This window comes from Aspergillus versicolor, assembly GCF_001890125.1.
Source record: "Aspergillus versicolor CBS 583.65 unplaced genomic scaffold ASPVEscaffold_7, whole genome shotgun sequence".
NCBI classification, from domain to species: domain Eukaryota; kingdom Fungi; phylum Ascomycota; class Eurotiomycetes; order Eurotiales; family Aspergillaceae; genus Aspergillus; species Aspergillus versicolor.
The window spans coordinates 1,112,609-1,125,247 of record NW_024467530.1 but is presented as its reverse complement, the minus strand read 5'-3'; the positions used below and the strand labels follow the sequence as shown (position 1 = coordinate 1,125,247).

At 51.7% G+C, this 12,639-nt stretch overlaps 4 protein-coding genes across 4 annotated transcripts; 2 read left to right on the top strand and 2 right to left on the bottom strand.

The window, feature by feature from the left end:
• Window positions 1-485: 485 nt before the first annotated feature.
• ASPVEDRAFT_891768 (uncharacterized protein) lies at window positions 486-2,614 on the top strand. Its single transcript, XM_040818546.1, has one exon. It carries the CDS (start codon window positions 684-686, stop codon window positions 2,574-2,576), a length of 1,893 nt encoding a protein of 630 aa, XP_040670069.1. The 5' UTR covers window positions 486-683; the 3' UTR covers window positions 2,577-2,614.
• A 38-nt stretch (window positions 2,615-2,652) lies between these two features.
• Window positions 2,653-4,578, bottom strand: ASPVEDRAFT_85709 (MIP/aquaporin family protein; the record flags this gene model as incomplete). The annotated part of the gene is made up of 2 exons (XM_040817732.1): window positions 2,653-4,470; window positions 4,522-4,578. 2 exons carry the CDS (start codon window positions 4,576-4,578, stop codon window positions 2,653-2,655), a joined length of 1,875 nt encoding a protein of 624 aa, XP_040670068.1.
• A 1,356-nt stretch (window positions 4,579-5,934) lies between these two features.
• Window positions 5,935-6,441, bottom strand: ASPVEDRAFT_134968 (putative antigenic thaumatin domain protein; the record flags this gene model as incomplete). The annotated part of the gene is made up of 1 exon (XM_040807182.1): window positions 5,935-6,441. One exon carries the CDS (start codon window positions 6,439-6,441, stop codon window positions 5,935-5,937), a length of 507 nt encoding a protein of 168 aa, XP_040670067.1.
• Window positions 6,442-9,818: 3,377 nt separating this feature from the next.
• On the top strand, window positions 9,819-12,584 carry ASPVEDRAFT_135556 (DUF323 domain protein; the record flags this gene model as incomplete). The annotated part of the gene is made up of 6 exons (XM_040807224.1): window positions 9,819-10,114; window positions 10,179-10,858; window positions 10,914-11,129; window positions 11,179-12,321; window positions 12,382-12,463; window positions 12,518-12,584. 6 exons carry the CDS (start codon window positions 9,819-9,821, stop codon window positions 12,582-12,584), a joined length of 2,484 nt encoding a protein of 827 aa, XP_040670066.1.
• Window positions 12,585-12,639: the final 55 nt, after the last annotated feature.

Genomic DNA, 12,639 nt, shown 5'->3' with positions numbered 1-12,639 from the left:
AGCATGTTGTCAGCCCTCTGTATATTATGTCAACGGAGGTTGCAGCACAGGTATGTAATACTGATACCGGCCCCCAAATAACCTCCAGAAACCAGCTCCTCAGGCAGAAAGGGAGGTGGCACTGTGCAGTATTCGGGCTGACCGGTCTAATAGCGAAAATTTCTCACTAATTTTGGGCCACAAGAACAAGGGAGAGAGGGGTAAATATGGCGACAACCACGGCCGCAGACTCGAGGGGAATAAGAGGGAGCTATATAGGCCATGCACCGCGATACCAAGCAGTACGTGTATACTTTTCCCAAATAGGAACGCTAAACTGGAGCCGGTAATTCGCCGTCACCGCAGAGTATGGAGTACCACTGCCATATGGAAATATAGACAGTTGGTATGGTGAGACTGTTCTTTGCCTGTTAGACACAAAGACGAAACACAGCTGCGACAGGTTTCTATCATCTGTTAATAAGACACCATTGTAGAACAAAGATCTTTGCTCTCTTTGTTTGCTGTTTAAATAAGACCAGCACTTCATCCTCAAAGACTCAATAGTCTGATATTCACATACACATAATCTATCCAAGTTCCGGAAGATCAATCACTACCTCACTCTATCTATAGTCCATACATAATACAGAAAACAACACTGATCTTCCCCGGTGGACATCAGAACCAGTATCAATAACAAAATGCCACCATCAAGAGAATCCTCGTCCTCCCCGGACTCCCTCCTCTCAGACGACAGCTACCTGTACACCCCCCAGGAACAACACAACCACCTCATGTCCAGCAGCAACCCTCAACCCCCAACCCGATCAAGCACCTCCACCCGCTCCAACACACCTCCAGACGCAAACCGCACTCCAACACCCCACCTCCTCGACCTCTCCGAATTCGCCATAAAACCACCTCCCATCCTCGACGAGCTCGACAAAATGGCCGAGTCCATGGAGCCAGTCGAGAAGCTTGTCAGCGGGGCGGAGAGGGCCGTGGTTGTGGCTGAGATGGTCAATCTGCTGATTGAGGTGGAGAAGGCGCTGGGCGAGGGAGATTCGGATCGGGCAGGGGAGATTGCAACTCGGGGATTGGAGGTGGCGGTTGAGTTGGATGATCTGGAGAATATTGAGCGTGCGAAGAGGTTGTTGGATTTAGTTGGTGGTGCTGCAGAGAAGAGAAAGGATATGCGAGGTATGGAAGATGATGAAGATGAATATAAAGACGGTCAGACAGAGAGAGGAGGGAGGGAAGAGGATATGTCTTTTGATGACGATAAGATCCGCGGAGCAAGCCCTAATGCTGGGGCGGAGGTGCTGGGAGACTTTCTCGCTGATGAGTTTGAGGAGGAGGGCGACTGGGGGTATGAGTATGGCAACGAGAACAATGTGGTCGAGGCTGGGAGCGACTACGGCAGTCAAGCTCAGGATGAAGCAAATAATGAGAACGACGGCGATGATACCGACGATATACACAGCAACGCAGACAATCAGGACGACCAGGACGACCAGGACGACGAAGATCATTATAACGGCTTTGACCCTCGCAACCGGCCCCAAACGCCCGTCCCACCGCGTTCATACGACGACGACATGGAAATCCCTAGACCAATCACAGCAACAAAGGATCTGATACAGAGGTACGACCCCTGGCAAGCCTACGCTGACTTCAAGCAAAAGGAACTCTTCTCGTCCTCCGAAGTCAACAGCAGCGAAGACAACCTAGACGAAATCTACTGCGACTGTGACTGCCGCAACTGTCGTAAATGCCACTACAACCAAGAATCCTATTTCTCCAGCGAAAGTGAAGCCGAGGACGAGGACGAAGACGAGGACGAGAACGCCATAACAGCAACAATAATCCGCAAACGACGCAGGCGGGACCCCATTGTCTCTACGAATCTCAATTACACCTACACCCGCAAACTCATTCCCAAACGAAGCGTCATCTCATCCAAATTCTCCTGGAAGGGGGCTATACCCCAATATCCCAAGCCGTGGTACCGAACAGACGAAAACACCGATCTGGACAACGACTTCAATGCCTTATTCTGGCATCCACATACCAAGACTTTACTATTACAGGAGGATAACCCAGATTGGGACATGAGCTGGCTACCAGTGGAAGAACCAGTCTCGCAGGATAACAACGGAAAACCCAAATCTTCCCCGCTGGAGGCAGGAACAAAATACGATGACGAAGGGAAAAACTACATACCCTGGCGAACGGACTTTTGGTTCCACTTTGCCATGCCGATGCGAGATATGGCGTCGCGTGTGCGCAAGACGGATATCTTCCCCGAGCAGGCGTGGGAGTTTATTCCCAAGAAGGAGGACTGGGATATGTTTGAGGAGGCGGTTCCGGAAGGGGAGAGGTTCTCGATGCAGTTTCTGGAGTGGGAAAGGGAGAGGATTCAGGGGTTGGTTAGGGAGAAGGGTGAGTTTCAGAAGGGGCAATTTAAGCAAAGGCAAAATCAAGAGCAGAGCTGGGTGTTTGTGCAGGTTGATGATTCTGCGATGGATTGGGCCATGTGGGTTTTTGTAGTGGTGGTTGCATTGATACTGCTGGTTTTCTGCCTGGTTTTGTAATGATTTATATACAGATATATTCTATTGTAACAGTAGTGCTTATTGTACAGCGACACTTCGATCATACTGATATTAATCAAAGGGAAACCTTATCAACCTTCTTCTCCAACCTCAACCTACGCTTCCACTTCATCTTCTTCCTCCGCATCGCCCTCTTCGCCCTCTCCAACGGATAATTCACCGGACTCTCTCCACCAGTAAAGATCATAAAATCATACAGAAATCCCCCAATAAACGCCCCACAGAACGACCCCGCCCACGGCCCATAGAACCAATACGGGTTGAGAAACAAATCACCCCCATACCCCATCGCAAGCAGGGCCAGCCGCGGCCCAAAGTCCCGGCTCGGGTTGAATGCCGCGCCCGTCTGGTAGCTGAACGTGATGCTGAGCGTGTATACCGAGAGTCCCACGACGAGCGCGTTCATGCCGGCTCCTGGCGGGGCGTTCTGGTCATCGCCTAGGGCTAGCACTGTTATTGATAGCAGGACTGTGCCGAAGAATTCGTTGAAGAAGGCTGTTGCGGATGTAATCCAGGGGTTCCGCTGGTTCGTGACGAAACTATTCATGACGTTTACAGTTGCAGACGCAGAGGAAGGTGTCGATAGGTATTCGTTTATGGATTGGTAGTATAAGCCGTAGACGGCGAGGGCAGCGACAAAGGCCCCCAGGAATTGAGCGGCAAAGTACTCGGGCAGTTTGCGCTTCGGGAACCCGCGGTAGAACCACAGCATGCTAGAGATGGATGGGTTGAGGTGCGCACCTGAGACGCCACCAGAGATGTAGATGGCCATCATGGTGCCGAGGCCCCAGGCCCAGGCGGTCGTGTTGGGATTTGTGGTTGCGGGAAGGGTGACGCTGAGGTCCGCAGAGAGGCCGATGGAGAGCTGCACGAACACGCCGAGAGACTCGGCGAGGGCTTCGCGGTGGTGAGTCCGGATCACGGACCAGACGGTGTGGTTGTTGTGGACTTCGTCTTCAACCAGGTCCTGGACGAGTGGGTGTAGGTCCTCGGGGTACGCAGATTCGTTGATGTTGATGTCATTTCCAAGATCATATCTCTCTCCAAGTTCATGCTCGTGCTCATGCTCCTCTGGAACAGCCTGCAGAGGCTCATCACTCAGATCATGCCTCCTCTCCGGAGAAACACCCGGCGAGCTCTCACTTTCAAGCACAGCAGACAGCTGATCCCCAGCAGGAGCAGGAGCAGCAGCAGAAGAAGACCGTCTCCTCGTGGACGAAGTCCTCGACACCCTCGACCCTCCCGCCGCCGCCCCCGTCTCTCCAGTCAACAACTTATTCACAAAGTTATTCTCCCTCTGCGCCCTGGCATCGTCCACCCCAGCCATCATCTTCCTCGGATCAGCACTCTTCCCAATCCTCCCGGCCTCCAGCTCATTCGGATCCACATCCTCCATCCCCAATTTCTGCGAATTCTCCGCCCCCGGCACAGCCGGCCTCTCACCCATCCGATTCTGCAACACCTCATCCTTCGTGGGGACCATGCCCGGCCGCACCACGCGCGGCAGCGGCTTCGCTAGACTCCATACAGGCGTTGCATTGTTCGGCTGCTCGTAGCTTGGATTCAGGTCCGCGTAAACGGGATGCACGAATGGCTCATGAGCCTGGCGGAGCGCCGATGTCTCGTCGGGCCCTGCGAGTGTGAAATTCCCTTGGGTGCGTCGTGCTAGTGTTGTGCGTGATGTGAGGCTTGGGACTCGGTTGCTTTGACTGCGACGGGGACGTAGGCCTGAGCTTTCAGTGCTGAGGCCGGGTCCGAGGCCTTGCCCTGGGGTCTGGGCGGAGGATGTGCGTCGGTCTGTGCCTAGGCTCCAGGTTGGGCTGAGGAGGTTTCCTTGTTGCTCTTCGTTGGGTCTAGGGCGTGTTGCTTCGGACTGGGTTTGGATTAGTTAGTTACTGATCAGATTGAGAGAGTTGATACGTACTTGTGCCCGAGGCCGTAGACCACGACTGGGTCCCTGGCCGGGACTGCTGTCGGCCATTTCAAAATTTAAATCAGTCCAAGTCCTGAAGCTGGCTGTCTATAAACCCAGAGCAAGGTTGTTCAAACCATGGATGAGGTCAGGGAAATCCAAGTACGTAGTATATCCCGAGCGCATTGGCGCCCCACCAACCAATACGTCCAGTGCTGAACTGTTATCTGCCGCGATATGTCATTGCTGGTAATTGTTTCCCCGGTAAAGCCGGTGAGCGCAGATTTACGCAACAGCCATGCACTTTTTTTGGTGGAGAGCGAGTGGGGATGCTTATGCTTTTCCTCTTTGGGTTGGATGACATCAAACTGCACCTGCGACAAGACAGCCATGAACTGCGTGGACTGGAGCGACGAGCCTGTGCTTTGTTGATAGTTTAGTATGCTTATTTATTATATTCAGGTAATAATATAATAACATCCTATCACCAAACTGTCTGGAATACAGCACCAGACCGAAGTCCATTTAGCCGACTTACCCGACCAGCCGACGCCGTGGAGAACGCACACGAGCAACCCTGCCTAGCAGTGACAATGACATCTCTCAACTATAATGTCCATTATCTTCCGAAGATTCCGCTCTACTCTCCAGCAAACTGACGGAGTAGACTACTGCTACCGTCGTATCTCGGAGACCCCGACCCGGCGTGTTTCAGATTCGTCTCACTTCATGAGCCTGCGAGGCTGCGACGTTCTGTCAGGCTAGCACTTAGCTGCCGCGCGGCCAATGCTTAAAACAACCAAGAGATTAAATAAAGGGTCTCGTCTCATCTCTGTCGTTCGTTATGAATCCGAGACAGCGGGAGCATTACGTTAACCGTCTGGTCCCCGGTTTCGGGTTTCAGTGGACTCAGCTGGCACTGTCTGTAAATCCGCGGAGAATGATTAGTAGAACCAGGGTTCGGATGGGAATAATTGGGTTTGACTATCGCCGTTGAACCAGAGAACTGGCGAGGTGGAACTTGCTTTGAGAAAATGCGAGTGAGCCATGGGTGAGTTTGGAATTGTATGCGCGGGTGGGGATTTGGTTATTGTCGAATTTACTGCGAGAGCACTACACTGACGCCGTCATCTGCTACAATGTATCTGTTATTGCTTTAAATGATTTTTCATTGTTTCTTTTAATCAAGTCTATCCCCATCCAGGTATATCCTATTCATATGCGCCAGTTCCGTTCCGTTCCCATATATACCGCGAGCGCTTCACCGGAGCGCATCAGTCGTGAGTCGTAAGACCGCCTGCCTGGGCGGGGGCCTGCCTATGTCGTTGGTTTGTGGTGTTGTAGGAGATCCACGAAACGTCGGGAAGTAAAAGAGTGACTGGACGTTTCGAGGAGTGTTCTCTTCCATTCTTTGTTTCAAATCGCTTAACCGAGGGTCAGGGTGTAAGCAGCATTGGTGGAGCAGGCACGGGTGTTGACGTCGTCAGGGAGCTGGTAGGACTCGGAGCAGGCAGCGTCACCGGGGGCACAGGTGACGGTGTCGCAGGACTCGTCGTCAATGCTGACGGCGAAACCAGCAGCGACGATCGGGGATTCATCCTTGAGGTCGATGCTGGACATGTCCCAGAAGAGGAGGTCGCCGACCTTGGTGTACTCGTACTGGAGGACATTGTTGAGGTCATCCGAGCAGCCGAGCTTGATGGAGATACCGCCGCCGGTGGGGTTGATTTGCCAGGTCTCCTGGTAGGCCTGGCCGGCGGGGAGGACCTGCATGGGGGCGGAGCTCTCAGAGACGGACCAGACGAAGATGTCTTGAGCCAGGTTGTTGACGATGGTGACACCGCCGTTGATGCCACGGCGAACGTTGTTCACAGGCAGAGCCGAGGCAGTGGCCAGAGTGGCGGCAACGCTGAGGATCTTGCTGAAGAGCATTTTGAAAGAGTGGTTGTTGTAGTGTGGAAGAGACCGTAGAGATTCTTGAAAGGATTGACAAAGGGTCTGGTCTACAGACAAAAGAATGTGATGATTGGTTTAAAGGACCGTGGGAGGTTCGACCTCAGGTTGCAAAGAAGGAATGAATGCTTTGTGGTGCAGAAGGAAAAAGAAAGCAGGATGAAGCAGAGGGATGACCGATTATTTATCCTGCAGGGCCTGCTCTACCCAGAGTGGGGGGCGTTTTCCAATTCACCTCTCGCGGGACCCTCGGAGAAGAACTGGATACAGGCCCAAAGGCTTTCGAGAACAGGTCTGCGCCCGGTGGGCCAAAAAATGAGGCATCAGATTCCTTGTCGCTGGATCTCTTTGCATGGGTCTGTTGAAGTCGGGGTTGGCCACGTTGTTAGTGCCGATACTCAGGCACCGATTCATCTCCGGTACGCCAATCAGCGACTGCGAGGCTGGCCAAGTAACTTCAGTACCTGACATCGCGGCCAATCATAAAAGAATCATTGTTGACCATTGGATCCACGTCGTTTGAGCCCTGAAACCGTTGGCTAACAAGCCCCAAAAGTCAAAGGATTCTTAGTGCAAGCGCTACGTCTCGAAGGCTTGAAGACTTGCGAATCCGCCCGGTCTAGACTGCTAGGCGCTGAGCCTGAAATGCAGCGACTTTGGTGGTCGATATGTCCAAACTTGACGTCGAAGATACATCGCGGTCGCAAGCATTGGCTGTGGTCTCGGGGAACCACCGAACAAAGCCCCAAAATGGGACTCGACAAAGTCTGATCAGGACAGGAACCAGTACCGCAGCAGTGACTGTAGGAAGTCGGTGTGCGCTGCGCTGAAGCCTGGCCGTACCATTTTTTTCGAGTGGGCCCTGCAACGGGCACGACCGAGTGAGCGTTCATCGCCACCCACCCGAACAACCGGTTCGCACAATCACACTCGACGTGTTCCTGACAGCAGCACTACCGAAACGTGGAATTCTCTTGCCATGGTTCGACGTCATTGGCATCCCAAACTGTGCGGGTGATGTAGAAGCCATGCCGAAATATTATTCGCTTTTGAGGGTCTTCCCTGGGCTGGTCGAATTCTTTGTCAACCGCCGGTGAAAGACCGCCACCACTCTATTTCGAGAACATAAGTACGGATACCTCCACGGGTTATTGTGTGGTTCCGCTACCTGACTCCATCGGTCCATTCACAACTGCCGTTAAACGGTTAAATCCCGGATGGGGCACGGACATCGCACAATGGGTATCATCGCGAGAGGGTCTCTTTCTCTGCCAGGTTGTATTCGTGAGGGCGCTGGGAGAGTTCTGGGCCCTGGTGGATGTGATGTGGATTGCGCTCATTCGTGGCCATCTCGTAATGATTATGAAGATTTTGCGATTTTGCTCCGGACGAGCCCGTGAGGATCCGGTGCCTGGTCGAGCCAAGACGAGATTGAAGGTACCTGCAGGAGCAGAAGGCAGAGAGAGACGGCAAACATGTTCGTGTGTTGGTGAGAAGCGGTCACATGCGGTCAGCGATGCGCTGGCACTGCGCTGCCTCAGGCGCCCAATGAGTCATTCAGTTTCCATCCTCCGTACAGTCCGACATGGTCGATTGGAAATGAGACTGGTAGTCATGGGTCTACATTGGGCCCTTCAAGGTTATCTCTTGTAAGTAGTCTGCTGCCGCTATCTAGAAGGTGAGGGGCCCAGCTTCCTCCACTTCGGGCATCAATCAACCAGGCGGAAGATTGATTACTCTGGCCATCACTCTTATGCTGTTATTAAGTCCATTACGTGCGTCCCTCAGCTTCTGACTGTATCATACCGGGATGCACGGGAATGACATCAGCTTCTTCAGCCTCGATTCGCCCAACTGCAGTCGTGTAACAGACCTGTACGTCATGAAGAGACAGTCGAGTATCTAACTACATCCTCAGACAAAAGGCTAACACTGACTCTTATTGCACTGTGTCCTGTCCCATGGTGTTACCGCATACCCTCTGAGGTTGCCTTACGAGTAGCATTTGTCCCAGCACGCCGATAATGCATGGTCCGGCTTGCTTTGTGGTTTGGTTTGTATATTTCTCGCTCTGTCTAATTAGCAATGTTACAGCGCAAGATGGCCTTGCTAGTAAAATGAGTGGACTATTCACCATTTGTAGAATAAACGAAACATTCACCATCCAGGTACACAGATAGTCTCGCTTATTACTATACATACAAGGCATTGTCCATGTAGAAGCAACACAGTCGTCTCCGACACTCTTTCAGCGGAATAAGGATCTGCTCTCGATATACTAATTCTACTTCGAAAAGATCTTTCTGATATACTACGAGGGGGTTTAAAACCCTGTCGTGTATAAAGAAAAAAGATGTAGTGTGCTCTGGAGCGTAGTAAAATCTGTATATCGGATACCTCAGTGTTGTTATATTGCGTGATAGAAGTGCTCATGACCACAAAAATTATAAATAAGACCAGCATCCATTCTAATTAACACACTCAGGTTGTTAAGTTATCAGATTTCGTGCATAAACCTACTTCATCAGACGAGGAAGTCCTAAGGCAGCTGCGTATGAGCGGGAGTGCAAATAGTGCAAACAGTGCAAATATACACATGCAAACATAAATCCCCGCAAACATAAATCCCCGCAAACATGCAAACATGCAAAAGTGCAAACATGCAAACAGGACAAAGGTGTAAACATGCCTGATGCGGCTGCGACGTCATTGCTCATCAGTCGATCCAGGCAGCGGCCTCAGCATCCCCGCCAATGACATTCCGCCAGACGCTGTTCGGGGTCAGAATGACACTTGCGCCAGGGCGAGCTCCAGCGCGCGCCCGCCCTGGTTGGAGAAGTATCTGCGTCCGGAAGGCCCGTGCGGGGGTCTGGGCTGCCTCGTTACTGACATGCATTTCGATTTCCAATTCCATTTGATACGATGTGGTGTCCTGATGTCACTCAGCCGCTCCTCTGGCTCTGCTCGCCCAATCTCGTCGCGGCTGCGAGTGTGGGCTGTTTGCAGTCTGCCCCAGGATCGGGTTGATCAGGAATAAACTTCCACGCGGATTGGACGAGGATGGGCTGGCCTGCAAGGAAGCTATTTCCAAGCTGCCGCGCATGCCGTTCCTACTTCCTCCTCATTCTTCACAATGCTCTGTGCTTCTATCCAAGCCTATCACCGTGACTTTTCTTCTTGAGCCTTCGTGTTTAACTCCTTATAGTTGCATCAGTCGAAGCTCTCCTCATTTACCCCTCTTCTCGAGCTCCGCCCTCTCGTTGCCTTAATATCTGCCTGTTGCCGCCGTTGCCTGCTGGAATCCTACTACAAACTTCTTCGCTATATTGACCTCTTGGCGACAATAACTACACAATATGAGTCCCTCCGCGCTGTCGACCGGGAATGTTGACATAGTCGACATCCGTGAAAATGACCTGCAATACTCCCTGGTTCACGAAATAGAGAAAGGACTAAACCCTCCCACCGGGACTAGGCGGTCGTTACCAACAATGCTACTATACGACACCGAAGGACTGAAGCTATTCGAGAAGATAACCTACTTGGAGGAGTACTACCTGACGAACGCCGAGATTGAGGCTTTGGAAACACACGCTCGGAGGCTGGTAGAGAAGATCCCCAGCAATGCACAGCTTCTGGAGCTCGGTAGTGGGTACGTCGGCTTTCCGTGGACTGGCAGGGTTATACCGGCGGCGGATCTAACTGAATCATGACAGGAACCTTCGGAAGATTGAGATCCTACTTCGCGAGTTTGAACGTGCTGGTAAACCTGTAGACTATTACGCCCTTGACCTTTCTCTTTCCGAGCTTGAGCGCACTTTCTCCAATGTTTGCCTTGAGGAATATACAAATGTTGGATTTCACGGTCTTCATGGCACATACGATGATGCGCACACTTGGTTGAGTGACCCCAAGAATAGAGAGCGGCCGACAGTTGTCATGTCAATGGGGTCTTCATTAGGAAACTTTGGCCCGCCAGAAGCGGCGGATTTCCTTGCTGGATTCGCTAAACTTCTTGGACCATCGGATATGGTGGTGATTGGACTTGACGCCTGTGATGACCCAGCGCGGGTATACAACGCGTACAACGATTCAGCTGGGATCACAAAGAAATTCTACGAGAACGGGCTTGTGCATGCAAATAGGACTCTTGGAAGCGAAGTCTTTCGGCCGGATGAATGGGAGGTTGTCACAGAATACAACCCTACTGACGGTAAACACCAAGCATTCTATGTCCCGAAGATGGACTTGACTATTTGTAATGCGTCGTTAAAAAAGGGTGAGAGAATAATCTTTGAAGAGGCATTCAAATACAGCGCACTTGGGCGCGACAGATTATGGCATGATGCTGGTTTGCTTGAGGCGGCCGAGCTCGCCTGCAGTTCTGGTGACTACCGTACGGACCTTCTAATTTCCTGTCAGTGAGAATGCACTAATCCGGATTGGACTAGACCTTCATCTGCTACAGTCTGCAGCATTAAACTTGCCGTTATCGCCTTCACAGTACGCAGCTCATCCGATTCCAAGTCTCGGCGATTTCCAATCCCAGTGGACTGCGTGGGACATTGTCACCAAGGCAATGATCCCGCAGGAAGAGCTGCTCTCAAAGCCGATAAAGTTGCGGAATTCATTAATATTTTACTTGGGTCACATCCCTACCTTCACCGGTGAGTGCTCAGTACGAACCTAGATGGACAATTTGCTTATTTATTCCAGATATCCACTTGACCCGTGCTTTGGGTACTAAACCCACAGAACCGAGGGAATATCAGTTGATATTCGAGCGTGGCATTGACCCGGACGTTGATGATCCAGAACAGTGCCATTCTCACAGTGAAATACCGGACGAATGGCCGTCTCGTTCGGATATCCTAGAGTACCAGGATCGAGTGAGACGTAGGATAAAAGTCACATTAGAAAAGCCCGATTTGGAACGGAACCGAGTCCTTGGCGAAGCCCTTTGGATCGGATTCGAACATGAAGCAATGCACTTGGAGACCTTCCTCTACATGCTAATACAGAGCGAAAGGATTCTTCCCCCACCGGGAATCCCAAGGCCAGATTTCGAGAAGATGTTCATTGATGCCCGAGAAAATAAAAAACCAAACGAATGGTTTGCTATACCTGAGCAAACGCTGTCTGTTGGACTCGATTGTCCAGAGAACAAAATGCCTGAGGTATCATTTGGGTGGGATAACGAAATACCTTCCCGCACTGTGACGGTCCAGGCATTTGAGGCGCAAGGAAGGGCCATAACAAATGGTGAATACGCCAAATACCTCCAAGCGAACCAGTCGCAAGATGCTCCAGCCTCTTGGATGAAGCTCGATCATACGAACGGGGCCTCTAGTGGAAGCACTGGAGATGATCTGCTAGCCAGCCTCGCTGTGAGGACTGTCTTCGGCCCTGTGCCACTAAAGCTTGCCCAAGACTGGCCAGTCATCGCATCATACGAAGAGCTTGAGCAATATGCTTCTTGGATGAACTGCCGCCTACCAACATTCGAAGAAGCTAAAAGCATCTACGCTCACTCGGCCCGGCTAAAGGAAACTCTATCGGATGGGGCCACCAGACCTACAACCGGAAAGGTAACCAACGGACACACCAACGGCTATCACAAGAACGGTTACGACAAAGCTTCTCAACCCGTCCTTGCCCCAACCGCGTCATCGTCACCTGTATTCACCGACCTCACCAACTGCAACGTCGGATTCAAACACTGGCACCCAACCCCGGTCATCCAAGACGGTGACAAACTCGCCGGCCATGCCGAATTCGGCGGCGTCTGGGAATGGACGTCCTCACCGTTGACGAAGCACGATGGATTCAAAGCCATGGAGATATACCCTGGATATACCTGTTAGTTCCCCCTCCCCTCGTTGTAGTGTGTCCAATATTCCTGTCTAACCAGCCATGCAGCCGATTTCTTCGACGGCAAACATAACATCATCCTCGGTGGGTCTTGGGCAACGCACCCTCGTGCTGCGGGGAGGACGACATTGTAAGTTTAGTATCTTGGACGTACCCTTGATGAAAAGTTCTAACGTGTTCCTAGCATCAACTGGTACCAGCGGAACTATCCGTACCCATGGGCCGGAGCGAGACTTGTACGGGACCTTTAGAGGTAACGTGGGTTTGTTAGAATAAGGATGAGATGCTACGAGGTAGTACAATAGA

What these genes read in the sequence shown, in the direction of transcription:
- ASPVEDRAFT_891768 (XM_040818546.1), top strand. Translation starts at nt 684, where the DNA reads ATGCCACCATCAAGAGAATCCTCGTCCTCCCCGGACTCCCTCCTCTCA.